This window comes from Meriones unguiculatus, chromosome 1 (assembly GCF_030254825.1).
Source record: "Meriones unguiculatus strain TT.TT164.6M chromosome 1, Bangor_MerUng_6.1, whole genome shotgun sequence".
Lineage (NCBI taxonomy): Eukaryota > Metazoa > Chordata > Mammalia > Rodentia > Muridae > Meriones > Meriones unguiculatus.
Genome location: NC_083349.1, coordinates 146035638 through 146047524, shown reverse-complemented (window position 1 = coordinate 146047524; position 11887 = coordinate 146035638). Strand labels below are relative to the sequence as shown.

Genomic DNA, 11887 nt, shown 5'->3' with positions numbered 1-11887 from the left:
TGGTTGGGAGGCTCCCTGAGGGGACAGCAGAGGATGGACCCAGGGACAAGGGCATTCCCAGATATGTGTTTCCAGGGGTGGAATGATTCTCACTGGTTGGGAGAGGTGGGTAGGACGCAGAGGGCTTAACTTGTCCTGCTTTTAGCTGTCGTCCCCTATGCTTCTGTGCCTCGCTCTGCCTGAGCCTGCCCAATGCCTCCACGCTTTTCCTTCCTGGGCTTAGCAGAATTGGGTTTCCCTGGCTCAGCAAGAGTTCTTGGAAGGAGCGGGTAACATCCTGTTCCTGTTTCTCTGCTTGGGTTGAATGAGGCAGATAGATGAGTGAAGCGTAAGGCTTGGGGATGCCAGGGGAAGCCCTCAAAGAATCCAGGGCTCGGGGTAAAAAGACTTTGAGCAGCTAGCTCTGCTGTCTGTTGTTGTGATAGCCGCTCTCCCTGGGCCTTAGCTAAGCTTATCATCTGTAAAATGGCAGAAGCATACCTGTCTCAGACAGGACTCAAAGCCAGGCTTCCTAGCAGGAAACCTTGAGCCATGATTTTATCTTTTTTTAATCAGTACCTAAGTATTTAACCCCACTAAAGCATTGAACCTAGGGTCTTGGGCTGCTGCATAAGTACTTTGCGTTAAGCTAAATTTCCAGCCTTGTGGTTTCACTCTCCTTTCTTTCTGTCCTCCACCCTCTCTGTGTTGTGTGTGTATGTGTGTCCCTGTTCCTCCCTCCCTCTCCCTTCCTTCCTTTTTTTAATTTTTTTAATTTTTTTTTTTTTTTTTTTTTTTTTTTTTTTTTGTATTGAGGATGAAACCCAGGGCCTATCACGGTAGTCAAGTCCCCTGCTGCTGAGCTACATCTCAGCCCTTTCTTGTGTTTTATTTCTTTTACATTATGTGTGTGGAGGCCAGGAGCAGCCTGCAGGAGTCGGTTCTTTTATTCCCCCATGTGCGTCTCAGGGATCAAACTCAGGTCTTCAGACTTGGCAACCTGTACTCACTGAACCATCTCATCAGCTCCTTTTTCATTTTGGCAGGGTCTTGCAGGCTGCCTTTGAACTCCCAGCCTCCCTGTCTTAGCCTTCACAGCTGCAGTTACAGATGTGTATCACTGGCTGGCTAACAAAGGAGGAAATCCCTTTACACAGCAGGGGAAGCTGAGGCCCACAGAGGTTAAGTGATCTGCCCATGAACATAGAGCCACTGCCTGATAGTACTAGAATGTTTTCTAGCTCAGGAGTGTGTGTTCTTAGCTGCTTGACTGATGTAAGTTCTCAGCCTGTAGGTCACAACCCCTCCTGGGGGTTAAATGACCCTTTCACAGGGGTTGCCTAAGGCCACCAGAAAACACAGATTTTACATTATAGTTCATGTCAGCAGCAAAATTACAGTTATGAAGTAATCACAAAAGAATTTTACAGTTGGAGGTCACCATAACGTGAGGTGACCATAAGGGTTGCAGCATTAGGAATGTTGAGAATCGCTGGTCTAGGTTATGATTGCTAGTTTACTGAGCACTCTGCTGAGCACTTACTGCTTTAGCTCATTCAATTGTTTTGTTTCCTGTGGTCCTGGGTATTGAGCCTCAGGCCTTGAGCATGCTAAGCAGGCACTTCATCACTGTGATTCATCCTCTTTATTTTCAGATGGGGTCTCACCAGGTTGCCTAGGCAGGCCTCGAACCTGTGATGGTCTTGTCTCAGCCTCCCAAAATAGCTGGGATGACAAGTCTGCCAGCAAGTTCACCTGACTTACTCAGCTTTCAGAATTTGTCCTAGTGTTGCAGACAGGTGACCTGATTATTTGAGGTCTTGTAATGTTCTTCTGAGCCAGACTGAAGACAGTCAGACTGACACAGAGTACATGGTCTGAGTCGGACCTAGTTGGGTGGTTCTCATACATGGTTCACAGTACACTGGGACCCCAAGCAGTACAGACCTTATGTATCAAAGCTGACTTGCTCTGCCTGGCAAGCATGAGGCCCAGGTTCTATCCTAGGATTCAACAAAACAGACAAACATGAGCTGAAATGGCTCAGACGGTAAAAGTGCTTGCCACACAGACCAGACAAGCTAAATTTAAAACCAGGAACCCAAGGAGGAAGGGGCAAATGACTATCCCCAAAATCCTCTGACCTCCGCACAAACAAAAAAAACAAAAAAAAAAAAAAAATGCCAGATGCAAGGAAGCAGCTTAACACTTCCTGGAAAGGATTCCGTAATTCCGTATAGCCCAACAATTCTGCTTCTAGAGATGTAGCAAAAAATGGGGGGGGGGGGGGAGACACACACACAGCAACTTGTACAACATATCTCATGGTAGCCCAAGAACGGAAGTAAGGCAGTCGTCCATTGGCTGAAGAAAGACTAAATGATGCTGTAGACCCCTCAGTGGATATGGAAGCAGGTTGGACAGGCCTGAAGTTGCTTTCAGGATGAGGCAGGAGGAGCATAAGTTCCAGGTTTGCCTGGGTAACAGAGACGCCCAGGCTACTCTCCGCAAAATGAGAAGAGGGAATGCGCACTAGAGTAGTGGTGATGATTGTGCAATGCTGAGTGGGTTAAGGGATCATCCTAAATTACCCTTAGAACATTTGAAGGGCCGAAGTTTGGGTATCTGATTTTGGTTTGGTTTGGTTTTTCTTGACATGTATCCTTGGCTGGTCTGGAACTCAGTATGTAAACAAAGCTTGCCACATACTCCTGCAGTAATTCTCCTGCCTCTTGCCTCCAGGGAGTTAGGATTCCATCAAGCACCAGCAAACCCAGTCATGGTGGCCCACATGTATAATCGCAGAACTTTGAGAGGCTGAGACAGGAGGATTGCCCCAATTTCTGAGCCAACCTAGGTGCATAAGGAGACCCCGTTCTGTCTTTTTTTTTTTTTTTTTTGAGACAGGTTTTTGTGTGTGTGGGTATGTGTAGGCTTTGGCTCTCCTAGATCTTGCTGTGTAGATCAGGCTGACCTCAAACTCAAAGAGATCCATCTGCCTCTGCCTCCTGAATGCTGGGATTAAAAGTATGTGCCACCAATACCTGGCTGGGAGACCCTGTCTTAAACAGAAAAGCAAGTGCTGGAGAGGTGGCTCAGCAGTTAAGAGCACCTACTGCTCTTGCAGAGGACCCACGTTTGGTTCCCAGCACCCACATGGGTGGCTTTCAACCACCTGTAACACCAGCTCCAAGGGATCCGATGCTTCTGGCCTCTGTGGGCACCTGCACGCAAGTGCACATATGAACACAAATAACAAAAAAACAGCTGAGCTCTGTTACATGCCTGGAATCCCAGCATTGGGAAGTGGAAGCAAGAGGAGCGGGAGTTGAAGGCCTACGTGGCTGTATGGTAAGTTTGAAGCCAGCCTGGGCTGCTTATGTAGTAGGAACTGAGACACAAAACATCTAAATATAAGCCAGCATTGAGCTTGGTTAATAAATTGTTGCTTGGTAGTGCCTGCCCTCTCCCAGTGAGGGGCTGGAGATGCCGCTCAGCAGTGGGGTTCCTGCCTGGCTTGCACAGGGCCTTGGGAGCTTCCCCAGCACTGTACATACCCCACCCCACCCCTGTCTCTGATAAACTGGGGCATCTTGGGAAACATGATTTGAGGGTGAAGGAGTGGCTTCTGAGATGGTATAAGATGAACTGAAACCTGGGGCGTGGACAGTTACTCAGTGAGAGAGGGGTCGCAGGGACTTGGAGTGACCCAGCAGGGCCCAGAGAGGCAGCCTCCCTGCAGGGAGACCCTGGGGCCCACCCCTGAGCCATGTCCCTGCCTGCCTCTCAATTCCTCCCCTGCTTGCTCTAGATCCGCTTCATCCTCATCCAGAACCGGGCAGGCAAGACGCGCCTGGCCAAGTGGTACATGCAGTTCGATGATGATGAGAAGCAGAAGCTGATTGAAGAAGTGCACGCCGTGGTCACCGTGAGGGACGCCAAGCACACCAACTTCGTAGAGGTGACCGATGCCCTTCCCGTGTCTCTCAGCCCCCACTTCCCTGGCACCTCTGCCTCCTGCGCATCTCTAATGGCAACAAGGCCCATATCTCTTCTTCATTCATCTGCTCTCGTGCTTTTAGCTCTGTTTTTCAGAGCTTGGGGGTAGGGCTCAGTGTGTAAAGTGCTTCTCATGCAAGCATGAGGAGTTTAGTTTGGATCTTCAACAGGCCCACAAACCTTGTTTGTTCAGGTGCCTTTTCAGCCAAGATCCAGAGACCTAAGGGAGTAGGCCGAGATGTTTTCAGAGCCGGGAACATTCCAAGCCCTGGGGGAATCAGCCAGTGGAAAGGCCCTGAGACAGAAGCACAGGTGCAGAGTTCCAGGCAAGGACAATCAGCATAGCTGAGATCTCAGGTCTTCCGGAACGCTCAGTGGCCAGAGCCACAGAAATGTTTCGAGCAGTAGGACATGGGTTGGCATAAGCTTCCAGCATCCACCATAGGTTTGGGCATTTGTTTATTATTGTGGAAGAGAGAATGCATGCTACAGTGCATATGTGTATGGAAGTCAGAGGACAATTTTGTGGTGTCAACTCCTTCTACCTTTGTGTGGGCTTGCAAAGGCATTTACCTACTGGTCATAGTTTTAGTTTCAGTTTTGACTTTTTGTTGTTTTTCTGTGTGTTTCTTTTTCAAATCTGTCTTGTGTGCCTCCTGCCTGCCTCAAACTATCTAGCTGAGAACAGCCTTTCTGATTTCTGATTCTCCTTCTGTCATCAAATGTTTAGATTACCTTGATTTTGCCTTTTCAAGACAGGTTCTCACTCTGTAGCCCAGGCTAGCCTGAAACTCACTGTGTAGTCCAGGCTTGCACTGAACTTGAAGCAGTCATCCTCCTCAGACACCTGGGTGCAGGGAGCACAGATCTATTCCATTTCCGGGCTGACTTCAAACTCATGATCGTCCAGCCTTAGCCTCCTTGGTCCTAGGATTACAGGACCGTACCACCACCCTTGGCTAGGATCCCCCTTAGGGAGGAAAAACAGAAGCAAAAGACCCTCACTGGTACCAGTGGGATGGCTGGTGATGAGGGGTGCTGGTGATGAGGCCAGTGTTACAGCTGGGGTAGGGGCTCTGATTTGAGCTTCCAGCTGTTCTTCCAGGATATGCCCCCCAAAAGAGCAGGTTGGGGGTGAGAAGCAGGAGGGAGATGACCGCTCTCATTCCAAAGAGGTGTTGGGAGAGAGTGACAGTCACCAATGAGGGAGAGGCTAGGGAGGAGAATGGAATGAAGTTTCAGCACTTCGGGAGTACCCAGGCTCTAGAACTCACAGGGACAGTGAAAGAGCACAGACTAAGTGCTCTCCATCTCATTCCAGGTCCTTACTGGCTAGGGACAGCCCAGGACCCCCATTACATTTAGCCTGTTAGAGAAGCTGAGCATGTCCCAAGGTGTCCCTGGTGCTGCTTTAACTGGGCTAACACTGAATCGATGCCACTTGAAGTCAACCATGTGCTGGTTCCTGTATGGGTATATGACACTACATGGCAAAGGGGACATTGCCAATAATTTTTATTTCTTTTGAACCCTGTCACAACTCAACTTTAATCAGCCTCATTTTGGTCTGGCAGGAAGTAGCATTGTCCTCCCACAAAAAGTGGGCCACCTGTGGTGTCCAAGCACAGAGAGTAGTGGGTTGCATAGGTGAGTAAGGGCAAGCCATCGGTGAGAAGGGAGGAGGGAGACACCCAGAGCAGAGGAAGGCCAAGCCCATTGACTAGCCCGTGGTGATGCTGTCCCTGGGGAAAAAGGGGTCACTGAAATCCAAGCCTTATGGGGTCACCTGGGATTGGGCTAACATATCATCTCTCTGGCCACTCCTCACTGCCAGGATCATCACTGTTCTCCCCTGGTGGAAAGTCCTTTGTGGGCTTCTGGGATGCATGCATCTGCGTTTCCATGGGGCATTCCTCATTGCCACTAATTTTAAGAAACTGGGTGGGTGCTAAGTCTGGTGACTCATTCCCTTAACTCCAGCACTAAAGAGGCAGAAGTGGGTAGATCTCTGTGAGTTCAAGGCTAGCCTGGTCTACATAGAGAGTTCCTGGCCAACTAGGAAAAAAAGGTTCCTGAAAGGCTGAGGATATAGTTCAATTGGTAAAGTGCTTACCTAGAATGTGTGAAGTGCAGGCCTCAAAGCCAGAACCACAAAGCATGGTACGGTGATATGTGCCTGTAATCCTAGCACTTGAAAAGCAGAGGCAGGAAGGTTCCTCGGCTACCTACATAGACACTGTCTCAAGGGAGAAAAAGTGCGTGCCAGGGCATGCCTGTAACACAAATACTGCATTCCTGTGTGTTTTCAAGTTTGTGGCTGGGAGGGCAAGGTGCAGAGGCCAGAGATCAGCCTTGAGTGTCACTCCTCAGGAGCTGACTACCTTGTTTTTTAAAGTAGGATCTCTGTTGAGGCCTGGTGCTCACTGATTAGTCTATTCTGACAAGGCAGAAAGCTCCAGTGAGCCATCTGTCTCAGCTCCCCCTGCACTGGGATTAAAGCATGTGTCACCATTCCTGCTTTTTGGTTACATAGTGAGGACTTGATGGATGAGCTATTTCCAGCCCCACCCTCCTTTCTTTCTTTCTTTCTTTCTTTCTTTCTTTCTTTCTTTCTTTCTTTCTTTCTTTCTTTCTTTCTTTCTCATTCTTTGTTTGTTTGTTTGTGTTTGAGACAGGTTTTCTCTGTGTAGCCCTGGCTGTCCTGGAACTCAGATTGTAAACCAGGCTGGCCTCAAACTCAGAGATCCACCTGCCTCTGCCTCCTGAATGCTGAGATTAAAGGCATGAGCCACCGCATCTGGCTTTTCCCCGCTTTAGATAGAGTCTCACTCTTTAGTCCTGGCTCACCTCCAGCCCTGACTATCCTCCTGTCTTTTCCTCTGAGGTGACTGTTTTCCCCACAGTGGGGCAGGAGAGACAGAAAGATCGGGAACATTTTGAAGCTAGTCCAGTGTGTATTTATAGTTACAATCCAGAGTTACAGAGAGAAATCCTGTCTCTACAAATAATAAATAAGTAATAAGCAAAATAATAAAAGAATGAGCTGAGCTGAAAAGAATAAAAATTCCAGGGCCCACAAAATATGTAGGTCCCCACAGTTACCACCAGGGGGTGCCCTATACACATCTCAGAGAACTAGGATTTGGCTAACCACCAGCTGTATCCCAGTATGCACATCTACATCTGAGTCAGCTGTGCACTCAAAAGGAGCAGCTTTTGTTTGTTCATTGTGCTGAGTCCAGAACACAGGGTCTCTTGCATACTATGCAGGGAATCCATCACTGAGCCACACCCAGCCCCTCACTGGGGAATTCTAGACAGGGGCTTTACCACTGAGCCACACCCAGCCCCTCACTGGGGAATTCTAGACAGGGGCTTTACCACTGAGCCACACCCAGCCCCTCACTGGGGGATTCTAGGCAGGGGCTCTACCTCTGAGCCACAGCCCCCAGCTCCTCTTCGACTCTTGTCTTTACTTAATGTACATGCACATAGAATCAAGTTTACACCTAGCACAGGTATCTAGTTTATGAGCTGTGTAAGCATTGCCCTAATATTTACATGTGTCAGTTGAACTTCCATTACCTGGAACTCTAAAATCCAAAATGGTCCAAAATAAGAAACTTCTGTGTTTTGTTTGTTTCTGTGGCCCAGGCCGATCTGAAACGCCTGGCTGAAGTAATCCTTTTTTCTCTCACCCTCCTGAGTAGCTAGGACTTAAGGACTATACACAGTTCAAAATCTGAAACTTTGAGCCAGGTGTAGTGCTGCACTTCTATATTTCCAGCCTGTGGGAAGTAGAGGCAGGACAATCAGAAGTTCAAGGCCATTCTCATCTACATAGCCATTTCAAGGCCTGGGCTACACGGTAGATCCTGCTTTAAAACAACAACAACAACAAAAAAAAAAAAAAAAAAAAAAAAAAACCTGAAACTTCATTTTTGTTTTGTATTGAGATAGGGCCCAGTACATAGCCCAGACTTTCTCCAAACATGTGATCCTCCCGCCTCAGCCCCCGCCCCCCAAGGCTGAGATCACAGCTACCAGGCCTAGTCGGGTCCCTGCCCTGGCTCCTTCACAGTCTGTTTCCTGTGCCTGGAACTCCCCTGACTATCTTCCAGCTCTCAACTCACAGTGCACTCCAGAGGTCAAAATGCCTCCCTGACTCCCAGGATGAAAAGGAATTAGGGCCCCATCCTAAACCCACCCCCAAAACCCAATCCTGGAGCTCCAACCCTGGAGATTTCCCTCCCACTGCCTGGGTGAGTAACCCTCTGCGGGACCATGAACCAAAGATGGCTGTCACTACTGCCCTCCCCCCTGCCAAGCCAGGAACAGCTGTGCCTGGAGTCACACGCACAGTGGAACAGCTGGCATCTGGCCCCCTCTGCCAGGCTCAGTCCCGACTCCTTTCTGCCCACAGTTCCGGAACTTCAAGATCATCTACCGACGCTACGCTGGCCTCTACTTCTGCATCTGTGTGGACGTCAACGACAACAACCTGGCCTACCTCGAGGCCATCCACAACTTCGTAGAAGTAAGTCAAGCACTGATCCAGGAGGCTCTGGGGTGCTGGGCTGGCCATTGGCCCCTCAGCCTCTCTCCGTGTGTCTGAGTCTGTCTTTCTAATCTGATGCTCCTCGCATCTCCCATTCGCTCCAGCCAACTGTCTCCCATTTGCCCGTCTGCCCCCCAGCTCGGCCTTTGACTCTAGTCATGGGGTGAGTGTGCCTGTACACTGGTGCGCGTTAGGAGCTCAGAAGACAGCATGGACTTGGTGTTCCCCTTCCAGCCTGAACTCCAGGTCAACTCCAGTTCGGCTCCAGGGCCTGAACTCAGGTCAGCGGGCTTGGCAGCAGGCACCTTCACGAGCCGAGCCCTTTTCCCGGCCCCTCTCCTCGTGTCGCAATTGAGGTCTTCAGCTGTCTTGTCTGTCACCCAGCCGACCTGTCCTCATTGCTTCTGTCACTATTTCTGTCTGTCTGGTCTCTTGATAACTGGTTTGTTTGTGTGAGACAATGTCTTACCATGTAGCTCCAGACGGACAGCCTGGGACCTTCGATTTAGTTTCTCCCTCAGTTTTCCCCGTTTTTGATGACAGGCAACACAACTGCATTGTTGTCTCTTTCTCCACCCATTGCAGTTTGGGTGTGTGTGTGTGCACGAGTATGACCTGTGTGCAGGTGCCCAAAGGCCCAGGAGGCATTAGTCCCCCTGGTGTTGGAGTTACGGGCTGTTGTGAGCCACTGATGTGGGTGCTGAAAGCCAAACTTGAGTCCTCTGGAAGAGCAACCTGTGCTCTTAACACTGAGCTGTCTCTCCAGTTGCACATACCCGCTTTCTTCCAGACAGGTCCCATATGGACCCAGCTGGCCTTGAACTTGCTATGTAGCCAGGGGTGACTTGAATTCCTGGTCCTCCTCTACTTCCCACATGCTAGGATTACCCATGTGGGCCACCAAGAAGGTTTTCTGCAGTGCTGGCGATGCAACCCAGGCCTTTGTGAATGCTAGACAACACTGAGCCACATCCCAGGCCTACCTGCCAGTCCATCTCTTGTTTCATATTTCACTTCTTCTCATCATGTGTATACAACGTTTGCAGTATGTGTTTGCATGCAGACACATGTGCCACGGCTCACACATGGAAGTCAGAGCACAGCTCTGGGACTTGGTTCCCTCCTCCCACCATGGGATACAGGGTGTAAACTGAGGTTTGCACAGCACTGTTAGCCACAGAGCCATCTCGCCAGCCCTGCCTGTGTCTGTCTCTTATCATTAGTCTTCATCTTCCTCCCTCAGGTGTTAAATGAATATTTCCACAATGTCTGTGAACTGGACCTGGTGTTCAACTTCTACAAGGTAGGCTCTTGGGGAAGTGGGCAAGAGGAGCCATAAAGGTGTGGCCAGAGCCACCAGAGATCTGCCTGGCCCTGCGAGGCTCTCTCCTCCTCAGGATGGAACTACTTGATTCCCAAGGGCTGGCTACTACAGCAGCTGGTCCTGCCTTCCCTGACTCCAGCTTTTCCCTGCCTCCCTCCCTTGCTCAGGTTTACACAGTGGTAGATGAGATGTTCCTGGCAGGTGAAATCCGAGAGACCAGCCAGACGAAGGTGCTGAAGCAGCTGCTGATGCTGCAGTCCCTGGAGTGAGGTGGCCTCCACCCAGCCTGGCCTGCTGGACCAACCTGCCTGCTCACCCCTGCCAGGCCCGAGGTGCACCCCAGCAGCCCCCTCCCTTCCTCAGCTGCCCTGGAGGAAGGACCCAGTAGGGTCTAGGCCGCATGGGAGGAGGGCGCAACCCACTGCCTCTGGGCCCTACTTTGACGGCAGAGGCCACCTTGATGTCCTGAGTAACTGTGCTATTGTCGTGTGATGCTGTGAGTGTGTGTGTGTGCACCCCCAATAAACCTATGGTCCTGCCTGGCCCGGCTGTCTCTGAACTCTTGTCTTCCCTAGGAACCATAGACCCTTGGGAAGCCTTGTACTTGGTTTTTCAGTGTATCAGTCAACAACAGATCCCTTTGGGCTAAGAAAAGCAGAGAGACCTAAACATACTTTAGACATGCTTCTGCCCACAAAGGGCCCCCAACACTGTGAGGGATAACAGGTCTGGACATAAAATACATGCTCTAAAATCCAAACAGCATTGAGAATCTGCAAACAGTTGCCAGCATAACACCCCAGCCCTGGATTCTGCTTTGTTTTGAGAGATGGCCTGCTATTTTAGTATAAAATGTGAGGTTTTCCTGGCCCTACTCTTACTCTGATAATGACTTTGAGACCTTTATATTTATTAGAAGGCACTGTAGGTGGGCAGATACTCGGCTATTCTAACCCAGCAATAGTGGCCTGAGCTACTTTTCAGCCACATGGCCCATTACCAGCCATGTTAGTTTTGCCCTGGCTGCCCCTCCATCCCTGTCTAGGTGGCCACCTCCGCCTCTCCCTGGTCCCCACCTGGGACACTTTCTCCCTGGGCTTCGAAGTCCTTATCCTCTCCAGTAGCCCAGCTATTGGCTGTGCAGCTCTTTAATTAACCAATCAGAATGTGATGGAGAACAGTGTTTACAACATACCAAGATGGGAAATGTTTCATAATAATGTCAATGTCAAAGTCTGGATGGTAGTCAGATCCTGTGGAGAACAGAAATCAGCATTTGAAAATAAAAGGATAATCTTCACATACCATTGCTCAGCCTGGAATTCACCTAACCTTCCCAAGAACAGAGGTTAAGGCAGGAGCACTGGACTCAGCTTAGCCCCTGGATTGTTGAGAGGAGTCTTGCTTCCAGTCCCTGAGATCAGGGAGTGCAATGTCTGACCACATCCAGTTTCTGAGAAATGGCTTTGTCTTTACAGGATTTTGAGGAAGGGACCCTAATTGCTCCTTTTTCCAAGAGATGGTTGAGCCCAGGAGGGTGACAAAACTTACCAAAGCTCATTGCCTGCATGAGGTTGATATGGAGCCACTTTTGAGACCTGGAAGGTGGTTCCAAATCCTTGTTTCTACCTAGTAGACCTCAAGGAATGCAGGTGTTTGGCTTCTCATCAACAGCCCTGTTACCAAGTGGGCTGGGGCAGCTCCTGCTGTGACTCTCCTTAGCCTGGGCAGTCTCTAGCTTCTACCCACTGAGTATCACAGTAGACCCTCTGGCCAGTGTGACAATAGAGGATGGCCCTGAACCAGGCCTGGGGGCCACATGACTAATGCCAGATACTCAAGAGGCTGAGGTAGGAAGATCACAAATTCAAGGCTTGTCTGTGCTACAGAGTGTGTTCAAGTGGCTCAGTGGTAGAGGCCCTGCCTAGAATCCCCCAGTGAGGGGCTGGGTGTGGCTCAGTGGTAGAGCCCCTGCCTCGAATCCCCCAGTGAGGCTGGGAGCATGGATCAGTGGTAGATTGTTTGCC

The 11887-nt window shown here is 49.9% G+C and overlaps 1 protein-coding gene across 2 annotated transcripts in view; it reads left to right on the top strand.

Moving 5' to 3' along the window:
- The window catches only part of Ap2s1 (adaptor related protein complex 2 subunit sigma 1), an 11438-nt gene extending 1035 nt beyond the window's left edge, over window positions 1-10403 (top strand). Inside the window, exons 2-6 of one of the 2 annotated variants that reach the window (XM_060368955.1) lie at window positions 3107-3330; window positions 3791-3940; window positions 8402-8515; window positions 9780-9839; window positions 10028-10403. In XM_060368955.1, coding sequence (XP_060224938.1) covers window positions 3328-3330; window positions 3791-3940; window positions 8402-8515; window positions 9780-9839; window positions 10028-10129 — 429 coding nt within the window. In that variant the 5' untranslated portion in view covers window positions 3107-3327 and the 3' untranslated portion in view covers window positions 10130-10403. The remainder of the gene's footprint in view (window positions 1-3106; window positions 3331-3790; window positions 3941-8401; window positions 8516-9779; window positions 9840-10027) is intronic. The other variant, XM_021644140.2, reaches the window with a different exon arrangement.
- The last annotated feature ends 1484 nt before the right edge of the window (window positions 10404-11887 follow it).